At 34.7% G+C, this 22579-nt stretch overlaps 1 protein-coding gene across 1 annotated transcript in view; it reads left to right on the top strand.

Annotated features, from left to right (window-relative positions):
- LOC126818025 (multiple epidermal growth factor-like domains protein 10) overlaps positions 1–22287 on the top strand; it is a 35437-nt gene extending 13150 nt beyond the window's left edge. Inside the window, exons 4-8 of the mRNA XM_056100284.1 lie at positions 123–239; positions 444–578; positions 18214–19161; positions 19454–19568; positions 19828–22287. Of these exons, the coding sequence (XP_055956259.1) occupies positions 123–239; positions 444–578; positions 18214–19161; positions 19454–19568; positions 19828–20041 (1529 nt within the window). The 3' untranslated portion in view covers positions 20042–22287. The remainder of the gene's footprint in view (positions 1–122; positions 240–443; positions 579–18213; positions 19162–19453; positions 19569–19827) is intronic.
- Positions 22288–22579: the final 292 nt, after the last annotated feature.

The raw sequence follows: 22579 nt of genomic DNA, 5'->3' as shown, positions 1-22579 counted from the left end.
TAGTTGTAAACAAGGTTACTATGGCACCAATTGTGAGACATGTGTAGAAGGTAAATACGGTACCAACTGTCAATTGACATGTACAGTTACTAACTGTAACAGTAACTGTAATAGGGATACAGGCCAATGTTCTAGCTGTAAACAAGGTTACTATGGAACCAATTGTGAGACATGTGTAGAAGGTAAATACGGTACCAACTGTCAATCAACATGTACAGTTGATAACTGTAACAGTAACTGTAATAGGGATACAGGGCAGTGTTCTAGCTGTAAACAAGGTTACTATGGCACCAACTGTCAATCAGCATGTACCGTTACTAACTGTATAGGTAATTGTAACATAAGTACAGGACAGTGTGATACATGTAACTCTGGGTGGTATGGTACAAACTGTACAACTACATGCTCTAGAAACTGTAGGGAAGAATGTGATAAATCAACAGGTAACTGTAGAGAATGCAGATCAGGAATATTTGGTGATGATTGTAATAAACCATGTCATGTTAATTGTCTTGATACTTGTACCAGGAACGATGGTAAATGTGGTGGTTGTAAACTTAATGCAGATGGTCCATATTGTAATATTACATGTGGTACAGAATGTCAACCAATTATAAATGTGACTCAAGAAACATGTGGTAGAGATGGTAGATGTACTGAATGTATTGTAGGCAGATATGGTGATGGGTGTGATTTGAATTGTAGTACAACATGTGATGGTAGATGTGATAGAAGTAATGGTATATGTAGTTTATGTATTAAAGGATACAGTGGAGATACCTGTGATAAAGACTGTAATGAAAACTGTACTGTTTGTAATCAAGATGATATCAACAAGTGTTCGCAATGTAAAGATGGAAAATATTATGGAACATCGTGTAATTACCCGTGTAGTTCTAACTGTAATGGACACTGTGATATATCTGATGGAACATGTTCCCTCTGTAAACTTGGTTGGTATGGTAACGTATGTCAACAACAATGTTCTACCAATTGTAAAGCAGGTTGTGATATATCAGGAAAATGTCAAGTGGGATTTCTAGGTGACTATAGTAAATGTATATTAAATTAATTTAATCCCTATTAATTTATCCCTTTTATTCAAATGTGCCGATTACTTTTGTCGTTTCTAAAATGAAAAAAAAAACAGAACAGTTTGTACGTTATGTCTGTTGTGTATTGGCATGGATTAAAAGTGGATTTTTGCTAATTGTAATCTAGCATGTATCATTGGCCTTAAAAAATGAAATTAAGGGCAGATAATATCCCCAATTACATGAAGTTTTATGTCTGCTAATATCAATGTATATATGTTTGATCATTTAAGATGATATCAAAACTGAAGAAATGAGTCCAGTTGTAGCTGGTGTTATTGGTGCTATATTTGGAATAGTAATTACAGCGATAATTGGTGTTTCAGTACATTGCTATATAATTAAAAGGTAAGAAATAAAATTATATGAATGCATAGTCATCTTACTCGATTTGTTTATACCACAATGCATACATCAGTAAGTTCATAATTCGTGCACCCTCCACATTACTAGACAACAAACCAATACATAAGTTATACACGGATATCATTGAGAAAGGGGCATGAACGTCATAGACCGTGTAAGCAATCTAGTGAATTATTTATGTTAATTTTAAAATCTATATGTGTATTTTGATTTACAGAAAACAGTTATCTAAACCAGCCAGTGAATCCCGGGGTTATAGATATAATAATCAACCAACGATTAATACATTAACAACAGGAGGAGATAACTCTACATCTCACGATATTACTTATGATACTCTGCAACAAGTTTCAACTCAACAAGATGAAGCAGCAAATCAATACCAAACATTAAATCCAAATCCTGCATATGTTAACCTTGGTTTACAATAAGACAATTGCGTGGGAAGAAGGATTTGCATTTGTGTGACCATAGGCAGAATATGCTTGTGTAAAATATGAGGCATGTTTAATGATCATAGATTTTGTGACCAATTAAATAAGAATAAAAGACTATATAGCTGTATATATCACAACAAAGATGTTAATTACTATTCATATTAGTTGAAATGAGGTGCGGGCTCTTGAAAAAGGCAAATTTACACATTTTAATTCATTAGATCGAAAGTGTTCTATGGGCCTTAATCAAACTTAATTCTTATTCTATGCTTATCGACACCAGGTACCTTGAAGGGGAACATTTAGACGTTTTCGGTGTCATTTGATGGATGCACACCAACTTTGGTAGTTGTGTTGCTTTGGTGGTGACTATTCATATTTGTGTAATTAATGGCTTTCACCGTTCCTTACGAACGATCTTGTTTGGGCACCTTGGTGAAATTTATTTAGAAATTGTGCTATTTCTACTTACTCATGACACGATACTTTTGGGTTCCTGTGCAAATGTATGTAAAATCAATTTGCTTGACGCCAAGAACGGGCAAATGAAGACTTGCATTGATCTGGATGTGTTCAAAGAATCAAACAGTAGAATTAAATTGCTAAGCAGAGATGACCAGCAACATATTGCACGAAAACGTATAACCACGTTGTAAACCATATCTCCATAATTCATACCTTATTATAAACAAATATGAATCGTGACGATTCAAATGCAATGCAAATAAATTTTGTTTTCCTGTTCTTTAAATAATAAGTGTATATCAATTATTCTAAAGCCGCTTGTTGTCATTTGAGAGGTTTGTGATTCCTTGCAAACTACACTATACTATGAATGTTGAATATCAGTTCAATTTAGTTCAGTATTTACACAGATTTGATGAATTGACGGGTCTCTATTTAATCTTACTGAATTCAAGCTCGTAGATTATCTTAATAATAATAATAATAATAATGTACATTTATATAGCGCTTAATCCATCCATGAGCATGCTGGATAATACATCGTGAACATATGCGTCTTAAGTCTAGATCGAAATTGAGCAACTGTTTCTGAACACTTTATTTTGTCAGGTAAGTCATTCCATAGTCGTGGACCATATACACTGAAGGCTTTATCACCAAAAGATTTTAATTTAGTTGGAGGTACAACAAGTGATAGATTATTTCGTTGATATTTAGATTATTTTCTATTACATAAAAACAAGGGTATTTTCAAATATTTACACAAATTTTCTCAATTCAACGATATTGTGTCAGACTGTATCTATATAGTCTACTTTATATTGAATATCTTATTTTAATTTATGTAACCATACTATACCTACCTTAATTGGGGTAATTTCTAGACATAAATTACTCATTTTTTGTACGATCCACACTTCTTGATAGAGTATTAATAACAGTGCAGGTTGTAGTATTTTTCTGTTACAATTAATATATATAGAATATTTCAGAACAAAACTTGAAGAAATTAAAATATTTCAGATACTACTTTAAAGATGCATTGTGTGAGAGCTAAATCTGTCTATTGTAGGTATTTCTATTGGCCTCCGATATGTTATATAAATCATTAATTAGACATGTATTCACATGACAAACCCAGAATCAACTCTGTAGGACATTGAATGATCTTGATTTTTAATGAATTGAAACACGATCGCCATTTCATAATTTAATTTATCAATGGATAATTGAGACATTGTTTAATATCGTAACAATGGTAGCAATAAAAATCGAGACTACGCTATTCTTATCAAAACTTCCCACATCGATTACTTCGCTCAGAATAAAGTAATTTGACTGATATTTTCTATATACTACTTCTTTCATTATTTATATTTAAACTAGTATTGCGAGAACTCACAGCTCTTCATCTAAATCTTACATAATGCATCTTTAATAGTTTTAATTCTAAAAGTCTTGAACTGAATTCTTAGGGCAATAAGTATTCTCTTAAAACATTAATCGTGTGTGTGCTATTAAAAGTTAACTCGCCAAATATGAAATGGCGTTACTTAATGCCAACTGTGAACATGACAGTCGTGTGATTAATTTATTGTTTTATTTGCGATTGTTATATTTCTTTTATTATTACAGCAATACTTGTATATGCTTAGAAGTAATTCCATAAAAATATGGAATTGTACACTGGTAGATGAGCCTTTTAGGTCTCCCCGACGTAGTAGGTACTAGTTGGTTATTCGCGATCCTGTAGTTGCATGTATGAATTTTCAGTATTAAAGATTGAAGAACCATTCCAGACTCTTGTAATATATGACGGAACACACCCGTCAAAATTGTTGCAGAAGTCCAGCAAGATTACAACCTCTTACATTCTACTAGGAGTGACTTCCACGATAGTTTTTTCCATTGGAAGACACATCGCATAGTTTGTTCATCCGTGTCGGGAAGGGAATGAACACTACATTACCCTTTAACCTGTCCGGATAACAGCTATCGCCGTTACGATACATGTGTGGATGTGAGCAATGTTTAACCAGGATTGAAGACGTTTCAACACAATGCAAAATGGCAACATTTACGTAGATTGTCTAAGGTGAAGAAGCGTGGAAACGCGACGTCATTTCGCGGGAACCTGTCGTCGGATCTGATTGGTTTAAACCCTATTGCGGTTGGAGTCTACGGAAGGGGCAACTGTTACAGAAGTATTGCGTGGCAAGATTCCAACCTCTTACATACCAAAGCGAGTATCTCTACCATGTGTTTGACCTTCTTAGATTTCAGTGCACAACCTGGGTTCTAAGTGATGCAATAGCGACTTACTGAATTATAAGTCTCCTAAATTTAGACAAGAATGGTATGTAGGGGTCTATTGTTATTTGATTAACAAAGGGGTTTACCCCCGTATGTTTTTACAGGGACAATATGCCACATATGCATGCCAGGGTTTGAATCTTACATTTAACAATTTGGTAAACGTATCTTTATATTTAAAATCAATTTTATTTATCTATTTTTTTTTCTCCCGGGGGAAGACCTTTGAATGAAATATACTGGCATTGAAATCTAACAATAAAGGTATCACTTATTGGTCATCGGTCAAATACTTTACAACCAAACTACTGTTCTAGACCTCAACTAGGAAGCAATATTTTATAGTTTAATCGTCGATGTGTCATAATTGTTTGTTGTATATTTTGTAGAATTGTATGTTAATTCATGCTAGCGGGGCAGAACCTGAAAGGGACGAAAAAAACTTCGGGTTATAAATCACATAGAAGCATAGGCGTACCGGCTCGATGAAAGCTAGCGGGACAGAACCTGAAAGGCACGAACAAATTTCGGGTTATAGGCGGTGCCGGTCGTCTGTGAGGGGCGAAGGAGTGGAGCTTTAATTGTACTTTCCCCCCCCCCCCCCACACACACACATCGCCCCAAACGCGTTTTCTTGGCTCGAAGCGTTATAGTGAGAACCTAGCATTAAGACGGTTGTATTAACATCTTCTATTTCTATCGTAACACCTCACTGGTTTGCACGAATAAAATGAATAGTCAGTCATTTTAGGCGTACGGGCTCGATGAATGTTGGGGGCGGGGAGGCGGACGTTTCCATGGATACCAGACAAACCACGGTCCTTAGCCAAAAAGTGAACTGTGGGTTTCTTGAACATTGCTCAACATTGTTCATACTAAATTTGACTTTTGTTGTCATGAGGAAAATACACCTGGTCGGCAAAATCATAATGATTTTAAACCCATCTCCGTAGAACTGGTTATGATAGACTAGCACAATTTAATGAAGAATAATTTTATGACCAGATAATTCTCAACTATCATGCAGAGTGCCGATATAGTTAGGGGATTTTAACATCTAAAAGGCTATTTAGCGAATCCTCTACGAGTCTGTTTTGATATCAAAAAAGACGAGATTTTATGTATCACCCAACAATTTCTTACACGCACAAATAATAATTGACAAATCAAATGCATGTAAAGCGATATCCCCTATGATAAAAATCATCAAATGTACAAATGATGTACGAATGTATAATATGTTATTGAAATAAGCAGTATGTCTGTCAGTAGTGTTTCAATATGCAAATAAAGTACATCTCTATATTATTGAACGACCGTTATAGTATATTACATTGCAATGGGCCTGTTATATTTTATTTTGACCTAAATACAAGTTGTGTAAAGTTATAAAAGTAAAGTCGTCGTGGAGAGAAGGCGTGTCTAAAACAGCTTAAAGGCGCTATATCGCTAATATTTGGGACCTAGAAATTGACAAAAATTGGTCGCAACGCATATAATAATGTAATATGAATGTATATAAACTGATTTACATTCAATCGTTTCTGTTTTTACTGTAATGTTCGGCGAAATACGCCAGAAGTCTCATGTGAATGGCATTCTTTAGCGTCTGGTTTTTCCAGTCTACACCGATGGTATTTATTGCGCATGCTCTCCAGATAAGAATATAGCGTCACCATTTGACATGACTTGTGGAATATGTCTATCCCTGTTCTTTGAGTCCTTTGTTCCAAATGGCGCTGAAACACATTATGGTACACGATTCGTGTACCAATGGTAAACTGTTTATTTTATATTGGATATCAGAAGCATATCTTTTCCCTGTAAGATCACAAGACCAATGTTGATTTGAATTGACAACTAATTCGTGTTTTCAATGTCGCAGATTTTTGATGATATTGAGTTAGAGACTTAGCTACTTTAAGGTATATCAGAGAATGAAAATATACTTGGCTATAACCAAGACTATTCACCTTTCAGTATGTAATATGAACTGTTTTATTATAATATATGCAGTGGATTTGTAGTGTTGAACTATCGACCGGCTGAACTATAGATTTATTTTTAGTTCACTTCACAAATATTGGTTAAACTGCACAAGGGAGAGTTTGGCTTTATTATCAGTTTGTCATTCCGCTGGTTTGTTTGTCAAGGACATATCTCCGACACTGCTGCAGCGATTTTGAATAAACATGTCTGATATGTCAGACGTATGAACACGTTTCTGTGTGAAACACAGCTTGAGATAATTGTCAACAATAATTGTCGTCTTTCTACACTTTATATTTATTTTTTAGTGTAGTAATTGTCGATATACTTGTCTCGGCTACAATACATAGCTCCTATGTATAGATGCCTTAACTCAGAAGAACGTTTATTGTTACATATATTCCTGACAATTCTCGTGGCCTATTCCGATGGGTCAATGGCCGAAGAGCGCATTCTGCGGGGGGAAACGACCCGCTCCACCTTTAGTTTTGATCTCTAGATTTTGCGGGAAAACGAGAGAGAGAGAGAGAGTTTAACGTCCACTCGACACAAACTAGGCCATTTCGGGACTAACATATGGTTCAATTTTATTTGAATAATTCGCTTGCGCGTAGGTGTCTTTAAAGCAGTGTAAGGAAACTGGAGGACCCGGAGAAAACCCACGAGGTTGGACAGGCGACCCACCTCCTTGTCGCGTACAACCGGGAAATCGAAACCACGCCAGTTGACTCGATGACAGAGTTTATGATACAGCATGCACGCGCTAACCATTCGGCCATCCACCTCCCCTGTTGTCTAAAGAACATGGCAGTTAACTCTTTGAAGCAGACTGGTCGGTTTTCCGACCAAGATAATAAAGTCTATATCCCGAATGGCTGGTTTTCCGGACTAGCATAACGCATCAGGAATTCGAGTAGTCCACCCTGGACACGATCTATACTTGCAAAATTTCCCCTTTGTTGAAACTTTGGGTGATTAGCAATTTGTTCACTGAAAATTGTCAAATTGTGCCTCACTGGCCAGGTGTCACACTATTAGTGATAACATAAGTTTCTTAAATACAGGATTTATTTACTTCAGGAACAGGAATATAAATACCCAGAACATTAATCAAACAGCAACTTAACGACATCAGGAACATAAACAATAATATCCACACGTCGCATCACTATTATAAGTGAACCATTCCGCCTCTCTGCCAAAGCAGCGACTTGACTCGGGTACGTCCATACGATCCAATTCTCTTCTCGTCTCCGCTCGCCGCTGCTCTCCTAACCAAGTCTCTCTTACTACAGATAACACAGGGCCTTGTATATCCCCCAAACAGGTGAGAAAATGTTTACTCACATCTTATAAGTAATTGGGTCTATACACACAAGGTAATCATTAGATATGAAGTTTACAAGTTATCGTATGACTTTTGCTAACTGGTATAAATGTACAAATGCCATATCTACATTGTCAATGACGTGTGGCATTTATTAAGTCTGTAATTAAAACACGCGAATACATGTCGAAAAAGAAATGAAATGGGGTTTAATGTCCTACTGTTCTTCTCCGACTGGGCTAATGAAGACGGGCATACGCCAAGCAATGTACTATGGGGGAAATTTTGCCCGGACAGCTGTTATATCGAATTATATCGAATTTCAACTGCTAAGGGATCTTTTGCTTGCACACCAATGTGTCCACGGGACCTTGGTTTTTAACACATAAAATATATTAGTGGGCAAATTTCGACCGGGGTAATGTCTAAAACGCACAAACAGTTGGAAAGAAAAGAATCGGGCCTATAGAGAATAGTTTAAATCCACTTTTGAAGGAATAAAAAATACAACATGACCTTACATTAATGGGTGATAAATGTCGAAACTAAGGTAAGGCTTGTCATACATAGATTGGCTGGCATATATATTTATCGAAATACTATGGTGTGGCACTCTAACTACTAATACTAAACGGTTCTATAAGCATGGATAGATCAATTGGGTTGAACAAACTTTTGCCACCAACAAGTACAGTCATTGAATGAATCCTAGACATAATAACTGTAGTGTTATTATTGACTTCGTACCAGATCATCTTGTGATTCTACTCCTGGAAATCGCTAGAAAACGAGAAAACTGGCTATAGGACAGTCGTAAATACCTGAAACTGAAAGGACTAACCCCAACACTTTAGGAGATGATGCCCCTTCTTTTCAACATCATCAACAGCAACCATACAAGAACATATTACCCGGGTGCATGGCATGGTGATGGCTCATAGACAATTGACCACTCGACATGTTGCCCTCATGACATGGTTTTACACATTTTCGCCAACGAGTTAGAAATGACAAAAGTTTTTGCATAATGGGTGTCAAAGCTTTTGACTGAGGATCAGAAATGTGTCAGAATCCTGAAGTCCCGTGATAATCTGCGCCGTTTTGAAGCAGATCCTGAAAAGAATTTCCACCTGTTTCATACAATGAAAAAGAAACTAGCCGGTCATCATTTTCCTAATAATGATGACGCCATGGCATCTGTGAAGGACTTTTTAGGGTGGCTAAAGGCATCCAGGCCTTGGAACACTGTTTGCAAAATTGTGTAGACATCGAAGGGAGCTATGTTGAAAAATAAATGGAAACCATGAATACATAATAAGTTATATCGGTTCATCATATCGAAACAACTGATTAATGTGCAAATCGGCATGTCGACGGGGTTAATGTAAATGCATTTGAAGAATAAATCCAGCAAGTTTAAAAATGAAATCTTACAATTAATTTCAATTTACTGATAATGCTTGTTATCTATCTTACTTCCAGAATATGTCAGTTGTCGAGAAAAATAAACATATTTTCTCACGTATTTATAAGAACTTTAGACTTGGATTTCAGAAGACGACGCTACAGGATAGAATACAGCTAGAATCATCAGTCTATTGACAGTGAGGGTTGGTTGGCCGAATGGTTAGTGCGTGCGCGTTGTATCATAAGGTCGGCCCTTGAGTCAACTGGCGTGGTTTCGATTTCCCGGTTGTACGTGACAAGGAGTTGGATCGTCTGTTATATGTGTCCCCATTATACGAATATATACCTTCCTTGTTCTCATAATATACCTTGCCATACGTCTACACACAATAATTCAACCTTGACAAAAGCTTTTTGGGGTAGTGATTATTTTTCTTCCTGGTTGCATTGTAAAGGTTATAGAAGTTTGATATGAAATTAGTTACTTGAACATAGATAGTAAGATGGTGTCCAGGTCTAGTCTGTGTGTTTTTGTTTTAATATTTCAAGTTATTCAGATAGAAGGTATGTTTTAATTTAATACGCATAACTTACGTCTTACTTTATCATATATAGAACATGTTTTAAATTATTTAAATGTTCATACCTATATGAATACACGACACTACTATTAGATTCTTGATTTTGATATATTCATATTTCAGAACGCCCTTTACGCCTCATACGCTTTTGAGAGAGAGAGAGAGAGAGAGAGAGAGAGAGAAATGGGGTTTAATGTTCACTCGACACAAACTAGGTCATTTCGGGACTAACATATGGTTTTAATTTTATTTCAATATTTCGCTTGCGCATAGGGGTCTTTAGCAGTAGGAGGAAACCGGAGGACCCGGAGAAAACCCACGAGGTCGGACAGGCGACCCTACTCCTTGTTACGTACAACTGGGGATTCGAAACCACGCCAGTCGACTCAATGACAGACTTTATGATACAGCGCGCGCACGCTAACCATTAAGCCATCCACCCCCCCATACGCTTTTGTCAATGGATAGATTGTTTCGTGTATATGTGATTGATTTATTCAAATAAGCAGTAGAATTAAGTTTATTTATTATCATGAAATTAATAGAAGAACTGTTGTTAAATTACTTTGTGGTGAGGTTGGGGTGGGCTGACTTCTGTTATATGTAATGGATACGTATATTAAATACTTCATTAAGTAGAGAAAAGGTGGGGGTGTCATCTTAGTTTACAATCCTATTATCTGTTTCGTCTTCCCATCTCTAGACCAATGAAATTCTATTGTTAGGTTTAAATGACTTAAACTTTTTTTTATTTGTAACAAAAATAAATTGACGATTTCATTGGACTTTGTAAATTGATTTATTTTGTGGAGTGACGAAATGTTTACGTCTACAGATAAAACTATGTTAAAATATAACCCATGCTGTGTTCAATTGTCGACATGGTAATCTTAACAAGTGGTTACCATGAAAAATACGCCCACATTTTGCAAGCGATTGCTAAAAACACGATTTTACGTACAATTAGGGGCTATAATACAGGAAGTTGCGGTCCAATTTGCGCGAATATCAACAGGAATCGAGATCTTTTGGATATAAACATATATTTTAGGTTTCATCAAAATTGGATTAAAACCTTGGTATTACATGGTAATTTTTTCGGACAGTTTCGGTCTGATTTACACTCAATCGTCATTATGGTGTAACGGTGATATATTTAAACGGTTTTTAAAATCCGATAAGAATCGTGACTTCTATAGAGGGCCCACACTCCAGGAATGCGTGGTTAAATTTGGGCCAAAGTCGAAAGGAACCCAGAGATCGTTATGAACACACATTTTAAATTTCATCAAAATCGGATACAATTTGTGACGGCTAAAGTATCCAAAAGCTAAAAACTCGATTTTTTCACACAATTCGGAGCCATAATCTATGAAGTTACGGTCCGATACTAATATCGAAAGGAACTCTAAATCTATTGTAAGTCTCGTCAAAATCGGATAAAAATTGTGACCTGTTATTTCTGTTTCAAATTACTACTGGTGCTTATAACTGAAAGCTATAAATATATTAGCTTAAACTTAGTGTAAGACTACCCAAATGACACGAACTACATGATTAGCCAATAACCTGCAGGTCTATTGTATTCGTAACAAAATCTTTGTATTCATACGGTACTTCAAGGGATATTGAGAATTTGGTGTGAAGTTCATTTTATCTAAAACTGAGTTAAAAGGCTCCACACAAGAAATATACAACATAATTTATAACAAATCAGAACAAGTGTAAAAGTCCGTCGTCAAGTCCAGCACTAGAAGAATTGCTTATTTTCAGAAGGAAAAAAATGTGAGATATCAGGAATGTAAAAGATGGTTAAACGATTTCTGTTAGATAGATCGATTTATCAAATTGCAGTTAGACGAATTTGTATTACAATGACTAATTGCTAAAACCTTTATATCCCGGTATCTTCAATTTTAAATTGATGCGATTATACCACAGTGTTATTGGGCGAAAACTTCGATATTCCTGTTTATTGAAATCATCAAAATGTAAAAAACACAACCAAAAATGTTGAATTGTAATATTTGTATCAAATAGTTATTTTATAAATGTTTCATAGAAGAAAGTCATTTTACACACTCTGTTAATAAAAACAAATAGTGTATCTATATATGTATGAAGTTATATATATATATTGCTTCTGATTATTGGATGACTGATTGTCATTGAAGACAAAAGTTTGGACAATAACACCCCTCTGTTTTAGCAAGGCAAATTACTGCCTATAAATATTACAGTGTTTATTGTTTTCATTTTCTGCTCAACCATCGTCCTCAACTCAAATCTTTATTGACAATATCTTCGAGAAATTCTGCTCAAATGAAGATCACACTATTTTCTAACCTCATCCTTTATCCAAACACATCTCTGAAATACATAAAACAGTAGAAAATCAGTCATAAATTCATAAAAACCGTTTTCAGGCATCATAAAATATTCGTAAATAAGCAGTGGTGTGGACAATTTTTTTTTTTTTTTTTTGTACTTTAAAGTGGACATTTTAAATCAAGGTTTGGTCAAATTCTGAATAACACGATCCGCCTAATAATGAGTCATTAGTCACAGGAAATCGTTTGAAAATATAGTAAGGGAGGCGAAATAGCAGCTGGGATGGGCCTAGGATAATGGAAAATTATGCCAAAATTGACAGTGATTCATTGATTGACAACACGTCAGAACGGTATACATAGCAACCACTAGAATCCTAGGTATTTTTAGGGATGTAAGCAAGAAATGCTCATCTCTGAACAAATAGCAATAAATACCAGCGCATGTTATCACATATATTAGGTTTCTAGAGGCGCAAGACATATTTTCCATTATTTTGAATTTTGAGTTATTCCTAAAGGTGAATGAATTTACCTCCAAAATGCGTGAACATGTGCCGCAATTCGGCCTATTACATTTCGTGATACTTCCACCTGACCTAACACAGGTTTTTGATCAATAAAACACTCTTTGGATAACAGTTGTTTGGGATTTTTGCTCTGCTGTTTACTGTTTATCATTTTAGTACCTTTTAGAGCATGCTTTAGTTTTGGACATGTGTCTAGCGCCTGTACATAGTTTCTCACATTTGGATAAATATCTGGATTACACGGGTTAAATGTAATAGGTAAGACTGCAAAACCGTTTTTCTTGTTCCCTTTATTTTAGAAGATCTTCTCGGTTAAAAGAACTGGCCTTTGTTATAGCATCCAAAATGATAATATCAGGATACCCTCTGGCTTTTAATGGTTTCTCTAATTCTCTTAATTATCTTAATCTTTATTTGGCGGTTTTTGTTTAATAGTTTTAAAATAGGTAAAACAGGGAAAATTTCAGTCAAATTACTTTATTCTGCGCGAAGTTATGACTGTTTGAAGAATAGCTTAGTCCATATTTCCATTGCTACTGTTATTACGATAAATAAACATAGTCTCGATTATCTATTTTTAAATGAAATTATTATCGTGTTTTAATTCGTTCAAAATCACAAGAATTTGATTGTCTAGAGAGTTGATTATTGGCTTCTGGTACATGTGAACAAGAAGAAAAGTTTGAAGTAAGTTCACTATTTTTCTCCAATATTCAAGTATAGTAGCAAGGAAAGAAACACAAAATTTACCTGATCCGGAGGACGATTCTAAAGTTTGATGTCAGAAACATAGTTCGGGTTATATGGTGTGTGATTAACCAGTCACAATATAAAGTAGACCCAATCTCCAATCTAATTTCAGGGTTGCATTTATTCACACATTCTGAGCGCAGTTATGAGTGTTAGAAGATGTGGCGTTCATTGTTTACTACGTAGCCAACTATGGTCTAGAGAGTTGATTATGGGCTTGTTATGTTAATAATTGTTTATCTAAATAATTATTTATACCACATTTGAGGCCAAATGAAGAATCTGCAATAGGCAGATTTAGCTCTTCCATAACGCATCTTTTATCTTATATTTACATTATGAATAACCACTTGATCAATGGCAAATGAGTTATTAATTTCCGGCCTTTTAATCACCATATGAAATAAACTGTTGACATCCTGGGCTAACATATGGCGTCATATAGTAACCATCAAAGACATCGCAAGAGAATGTGTTACGTAGTGTCTACAAATGGCGGATGTTACAAAACCGGGTACTTTTGATGATTTAATCAACTTGATAACGTAAATATAATTTATCCAAATTATGACGATAATAGCTTAGTTCCCCAACTCAATTAGTTTTCAAGATTTCAATCTTGACCTTCATTCAGGACCCTTTATTCCGCACCACACTCGTGACCCACAGCCGTCTTATCATATTTAAATGTCTGGGTCATATGCCTAATATTCGACCTGATATTTACAATGTTATGGGATACACGCATATTTCATATTTGCGAGTAATCCTGCTGAACTCTTGCCCCCCCCCCCCTTACCTCAACCAAAACATGCCATAATTACTCCTATCGCCCGTCTCGTATTTCTACAATAAATTACACATGATGACAAACAATAAACTTCAGCACAGTTCATGTTTCACCTTTTTTAATTTTGATATTTCTAACCTTCAAATAGTACGCATGACTGACTATACAATGGTTTTATCAGTTCCATATATTATCAAAACGCTTCTTTTATCATTTTCTTTTCCAAAATTCACTATTTTCAAATTATATATCATGGAATCCACAATCCTTGGACATGTCGGATTTCGGACACTTTATTTTGGAGGATGGAATAATTTTCACACTTTTCCTTTTATATCAACTAAAAAAAAAATTATTATTATTTACCAAGTGCCCGAAAATTTTGATGATGGCCCTAACTCCGGGGGATTCACGACGATGGTATCATATAATTAGTTTCTATGGTAATTAATAAAGAGCAAAAACAGTCTCAATGAGTTTTGCTACTTCGTGTGTCACCTGATGGTGATTTTACATTTAAAAGCATGAGTTCTTCGCTAAAATTGTGAGAGAGAAAAAAATAGCTATTTATAATACCGATCTTGTTTTAATATTTCAGCCCAAATAAAAAATGTAGCCTTAAATAAACCAACCAACCAGAGTTCTACATACAGTGATAGTGTAGCATCTAAAGCTGTAGATGGTGATATTAATAGTGATTATACTAGAGGATCATGTAGCCATACACAAACAGGTTCACCTAGTTGGTTGTGTGTTGATTTACAAGAAGACTTCAATATCATCAATATTAAACTATATAACAGACTCGACAGTAGTAAGTACACAATATTATCAATATTAAACTATATAACAAAGTCACCAATAATTATACAATATCACCAATATATAACAGAATCAACAGTTGTAAGTAAAGAACAATTTATCAAGTATTCTTTCCATAGACAGTCCAGGTAGTTGATGATGTGTTGATCTACAACCTATTATCATTATCAACAACATTACACTTTATATCTAGAGTCTGTTTTACGAAATTTTAACTGAAGATAAAATCCAAATTTTAGTAGATACTTCAATTTTAATTGGCTAAGCACTAAAATCAATCTAATATTATCAAATTACTAAAATTTGGATTTTATCTTAGTTAAAATCTGGTGAAACAGGCCCCTGGAATGTCAGAAATACACCATTATACTTGTTCACTATTTGATATTCCATTTAAAAACGTTTTATCCATTAGCATGATGTAACATGATATTATTCATTTTACCTTTACGTAAAGCGTGTTGACCACTAGCTTGGTGTAGCATGACCATTTTTCTATCACGTAGTTTATAATAACTTATTCTGCATTAGAATGGTGTAACATGATATTGGCAATTTTACCTTCATGTACTTTTATAAAACTTATTTTCAATTATCATGTTACTCGATATTGGCCATTTTGCAATCACGTATTTTACACTGTTTTTCATGTTTCCTAATAACACAATCACTTACGTCTTAGGGATGAAATAATAGGATGTGACTGAACTAAATGAAGCACATCACATTATTCATTTTGTTGGGGATTTGGTGGTTCAGGGAATATGGCGCTGGCCTACTAAGCAAGAGTTAACCGATTCGAACCAGGATTATCGAGCCTGGCTTCTCTTCCCAGTGGTGCGGTGGCGAATAAAAAGCGTCTAGTCGTCGGATGAGACAAACAAAATAGGTCTACAGGTGTACTCAATAGCCTGCAGAAACATAAATGAACCCTTGTCACTAGGAATTCAAGGAAGTATAGGTGGAAACGCCGCTGTCTGGGAGATATTTCCCTCACAGCCAGTGCCTGCAGAAACATAAATAAACCCTTGTCACTAGGAATTCAAGGAAGAATAGGTGGAAACGCAGCTGTCTGGGAGATATTTCCCTCACAGCCAGTGCCTGCAGAAACATAAGACCTTCAACCCCATTTTTTTTTCATTCCATTTTTCACTACGTACGCAATTATATCAATCTGAGTAAAACACAGATCCTATTTCGTTTCGTTTTTATAGTTTAAAATTTGTTTTACTCGTCTTTACTACACTAGGATCTGGAAGACCTGTTATCATTGGCGTGTTCTGAATGTTGTGAGGGATTAGCCAATGAAACGGTCTGTTACGGCGAGTTTTAGGTGTGTTGTGCACGGAACTGTGGATAATCCACTAGAAACATCAATGCTGATTGGGTATTCAAATGTCTGACGCCATAGGTTCAAAAATTCTTCACCGTTTATCACGTGCCAAGAAGTGTGTTTATGAAATACTATGCTGATCAGACACAAACATCCAGTAAGCTTGTGATTTGCTTATAATTCTGCATTGTAGTCCTCCAATTTAGTTTAACGTGGGTTTTCTGGATGGACATGCTTCTATAATTAGCAAGGATACCACATCTCATCTGTATGCGAATTATCCTTTATGATTTGGGTATTATGTTGCTATGAGTGCAATGAGTACATTTAGTAAATATGTATTGTATGTTACAGATCAAGACAGATTACAAGGATTTGAGATAAAGCTAAGTTCTGATGATCAGTGTAATGGGCAAGGATTTACATCAGCTACAACATGCTATAAAGATACGACACAATCGGCACAAAATGTATATACTATAGATGGATGTAATCAACAGCCATCTACACCTTTATCTGCTGAAAAAGTGTTTATCAGTGTTGCTGGTATACTGACATTATGTGAAGTTCAAATATACACAGGTGGGTCTCTTTACTTTATCTGCTAGAACAATGTTTATCAAAATTACTGGTATACTTACATTGTGTGAAGTTCAAATATGCACGGATACCTTGTATCAAAGTTTTTAATTAGTAGGTTAGGATATCGAGAATTGCCAAGATTTTTTGTAAGTTTAGTAACACTTTATACCAGTTTCAATTGTGTTTACTGTTTATATCCCAGCACTGTTAATAAAATCAATTAGGTGAATAATCAGTATGGTTTACGAGATTGATATCTTTTCGCATATAAGTAGTTATGAACAAACCCTTTCAACAGTCGACAGCATATAGGTATTTATCAACGAACCCTTTCTTAAACAATCGACAGTAAAAGCCAAAGACAGTCTTTTTTCCTCCTATTCTTCAAAATCGACGGTGATTATATATGTATTGCTGGTTGTCTAATTAGATTCATTGTGTGATATTTTATTTTAGCTGTATAAATCTTTCATTATAGTAAATAACAATATTTGGAAGTGCAGTAACCCTACAGATAAATATTTTTCCAGGTTGTACAGGTGATGATTGTCAGTGTGATGATAACTGTCAGTCTTGTAATACAACAACAGGTGTCTGTAACTCATGTAAAACTGGTTGGTTTGGTACAAACTGTCTACAACAATGTTCTACATGTATGACGTCATGTGTTAAATCAAATGGTAGTTGTAATGGTGGATGTAATGATGGTTATTGGGGTAACTCGTGTCAACAACAATGTTCTAATAACTGTAACAATGGAGGATGTAGACAGGTAGATGGTTATTGTAATAATGACTGTAAAGTAGGATGGTATAAAGATAAATGTGATACATCATGTAATCAAGCGTGTTCTGGTGGTTGTAGTAGAACAGCAGGTGTTTGTAATGATTGTGTTAGTGGTATATATGGTTCCAGCTGTCAACAACAATGTTCTAATAACTGTAACAATGGAGGATGTGGACGTGTAGATGGTTATTGCACTAATGGTTGTAAAGTAGGATGGTATGATAGCAGCTGTCAACAACAATGTTCTATTAACTGTAACAATGGAGGATGTGGACTTTTAAATGGTAATTGTACTAATGGTTGTAAAGTAGGGTGGTATGGAGGTACATGTGATACACCATGTAATCAACAGTGTTCTGGTGCTTGTAGTAGTAGAACAGGTGTTTGTAATGATTGTATTAATGGTACATATGATACCAACTGTCAATCAACATGTATAATTACTAACTGTATAGGTAACTGTAACAGGAATACGGGACAATGTTCTAGCTGTACACCAGGTTGGTATGGTATCAACTGTGAAGATATATGTTCTAGTAACTGTACTGGAGAATGTAATAAATCAACAGGTAGATGTAGAGAATGTAAATCAGGAATATTTGGTGTTGATTGTAATAAAACATGTCCTGGTAACTGTCTTCATACTTGTACCAGGGACGAGGGTAAATGTAATAGTTGTAAACCTAATACAGTTGGTTTATATTGTAATTCTACATGTGGAGCTGAATGTCTACCAATTACAGATGGGACTCAAGCAACATGTGATAGAGATTATAGATGTACTAAATGTATTGTAGGAAGATATGGTGATGGGTGTGATTTGAATTGTAGTACAACATGTGATGGTAGTTGTGATAGAGATGGTAGATGTACTGAATGTATTGTAGGAAGATATGGTGATAGATGTGATAAGAACTGTAGTAAAACATGTGATGGTAGATGTGATAGGACTAATGGTAGATGTAGTTTATGTGTTAAAGGATACAGTGGAGATACCTGTGAGGAAGACTGTAATGCTAACTGTACTGTTTGTAATCAAGATGATATCAACAACTGTTCACAATGTAAATATGGCAAATATTATGGAACATCGTGTAATTACCGGTGTAGTTCTAACTGTAATGGACACTGTGATATATCTGATGGAACATGTTCCCTCTGTAAACTTGGTTGGTATGGTAATGTATGTCAACAACAATGTTCTACCAATTGTAAAGACGGTTGTGATATATCAGGAAAATGTCAAGTGGGATTTCTAGGTGACTATAGTAAATGTATATTAAATTAATTTAACCCCTATTAATTTATCCCTTTTATTCAAATGTGCCGATTACTTTTGTCGTTTCTAAAATGAAAAAAAAAACCCAACAACATAACAGCTTGTACGTTATGTCTGTTGTGTATTGGCATGGATTGAAAGTGGATTTTTGCTAAATGTAATCTAGCATGTATCATTGGCCTTAAAAAATGAAATTAAGGGCAGATAATATTCCCAATTACATGAAGTTTTATGTCTGCTAATATCAATGTATATATGTTTGATCATTTAAGATGATATCAAAACTGAAGAAATGAGTCCAGTTGTAGCTGGTGTTATTGGCGCTATATTTGGAATAGTAATTACAGCGATAATTGGTGTTTCAGTACATTGCTATATAATTAAAAGGTAAGAAATAAAATTATATGAATGCATAAGTTCGAATCAGAAGGTAAGACATATTTAACGTTTCGATTTGTTTATACCACAATGTATACATCAGTAAGTTCATAATTCGTGCACCCTCCACATTACGAGACAACAAACCAATATATAAGTTATACACGGATATCATTGAGAAAGGGGCATGGACGTCATAGACCGTGTAAGCAGTCTAGTGAATTATTTATGTTAATTTTAAAATCTATATGTGTATTTTGATTTACAGAAAACAGTTATCTAAACCAGCCAGTGAATCCCGGGGTTATAGATATAATAATCAACCAACGATTAATACATTAACAACAGGAGGAGATAACTCTACATCTCACGATATTACTTATGATACTCTACAACAAGTTTCAACTCAACAAGATGATGCAGCAAATCAATACCAAACATTAAATCCAAATCCTGCATATGTTAACCTTGGTTTACAATAAGACAATTGCGTGGGAAGAAGGATTTGCATTTGTGTAAAATATGAGGCATGTTTAATGATCATAGATTTTGTGACCAATTAAATAAGAATAAAAGACTATATAGCTGTATATATCACAACAAAGATGTTAATTACTATTCATATTAGTTGAAATGAGGTGCGGGCTCTTGAAAAAGGCAAATTTACACATTTTAATTCATTAGATCGAAAGTGTTCTATGGGCCTTAATCAAACTTAATTCTTATTCTATGCTTATCTATGGTTCATCGGAGGGGTTTCGACACCAGGTACCTTGAAGGGGAACATTTAGACGTTTTCGGTGTCATTTGATGGATGCACACCAACTTTGGTAGTTGTGTTGCTTTGGTGGTGACTATTCATATTTGTGTAATTAATGGCTTTCACCGTTCCCTACGAACGATCTTGTTTGGGCACCTTGGTGAAATTTATTTAGAAATTGTGCTATTTCTACTTACTCATAACACGATACTTTTGGGTTCCTGTGCAAATGTATGTAAAATCAATTTGCTTGACGCCAAGAACGGGCAAATGAAGACTTGCATTGATCTGGATGTGTTCAAAGAATCAAACAGTAGAATTAAATTGCTAAGCAGAGATGACCAGCAACATATTGCACGAAAACGTATAACCACGTTGTAAACCATATCTCCATAATTCATACCTTATTATAAACAAATATGAATCGTGACGATTCAAATGCAATGCAAATAAATTTTGTTTTCCTGTTCTTTAAATAATAAGTGTATATCAATTATTCTAAAGCCGCTTGTTGTCATTTGAGAGGTTTGTGATTCCTTGCAAACTACACTACTATGAATGTTGAATATCAGTTCAATTTAGTTCAGTATTTACACAGATTTGATGAATTGACGGGTCTCTATTTAATCTTACTGAATTCAAGCTCGTAGATTATCTTAATAATAATAATAATGTACATTTATATAGCGCTTAATCCACCCATGAGCATGCTCTAAGCGCTGTAAGTTAATAGCTTCTGTGGATAATACATCGTGAACATATGCGTCTTAAGTCTAGATCGAAATTGAGCAACTGTTTCTGAACACTTTATTTTGTCAGGTAAGTCATTCCATAGTCGTGGACCATATACACTGAAGGCTTTATCACCAAAAGATTTTAATTTAGTTGGAGGTACAACAAGTGATAGATTATTTCGTTGATATTTAGATTATTTTCTATTACATAATAATATAAAAACAAGGGTATTTTCAAATATTTACACAAATTTTCTCAATTCAACGATATTGTGTCAGACTATATCTATATAGTCTACTTTATATTGAATATCTTATTTTAATTTATGTAACCATACTATACCTACCTTAATTGGGGTAATTTCTAGACATAAATTACTCATTTTTTGTACGATCCACACTTCTTGATAAAGTATTAATAACAGTGCAGGTTGTAGTATTTTTTCTGTTACAATTAATATATATAGAATATTTAAGAACAAAACTTGAAGAAATTAAAATATTTCAGATACTACTTTAAAGATGCATTGTGTGAGAGCTAAATCTGCCTATTGTAGGTATTTCCATTGGCCTCCGATGTTATATAAATCATTAATTAGACATGTATCCACATGGAAAGCCTATAATCAACTCTGTAGGATATTGAATGATCTTGATTTTTAATGAATTGAAACACGATCGCCATTTCATAATTTAATTTATCAATGGATAATTGAGACATTGTTTATTATCGTAACAATGGTAGCAATAAAAATCGAGACTACGCTATTCTTATCAAAACTTCCCACATCGATTACTTCGCTCAGAATAAAGTAATTTGACTGATATTTTCTATATACTACTTCTTTCATTATTTATATTTAAACTAGTATTGCGAGAACTCACGGCCTTTTATCTAAATCTTACATAATGCATCTTTAATAGTTTTAATTCTAAAAGTCTTGAACTGAATTCTCAGGGCCATAAGTATTCTCTCAAAACATAAATCGTGTGCGTGCTATTAAACGGTAACTAGCCAAATATGAAATGGCGTTATTTAATGCCAACTGTGAACATGACAGTCGTGTGATTAATTTATTGTTTTATTTGCGATTGTTATATTTCTTTTATTATTACAGCAATACTTGTATATGCTTAGAAGTAATTCCATAAAAATATGGAATTGTACACTGGTAGATGAGCCTTTTAGGTCCTTCCGACGTAGTAGGTACTAGTTGGTTATTCGCGATCCTGTAGTTGCATGTATGAATTTTCAGTATTAAAGATTGAAGAACCATTCCAGACTCTTGTAATATATGACGGAACACACCCGTCAAAATTGTTGCAGAAGTCCAGCAAGATTACAACCTCTTACATTCTACTAGGAGTGACTTCCACGATAGTTTTTTCCATTGGAAGACACATCGCATAGTTTGTTCATCCGTGTCGGGAAGGGAATGAACACTACATTACCCTTTAACCTGTCTTGATAGCAGCTATCGCCGTTACGATGCATGTGTGGATGTGAGCAATGTTTAACCACGATT

This window comes from Patella vulgata, chromosome 4 (genome assembly GCF_932274485.2).
Source record: "Patella vulgata chromosome 4, xgPatVulg1.2, whole genome shotgun sequence".
NCBI lineage: Eukaryota > Metazoa > Mollusca > Gastropoda > Patellidae > Patella > Patella vulgata.
Note: the sequence above shows the minus strand (reverse complement) of the source record. Positions and strands in the feature narration are given on the sequence as shown.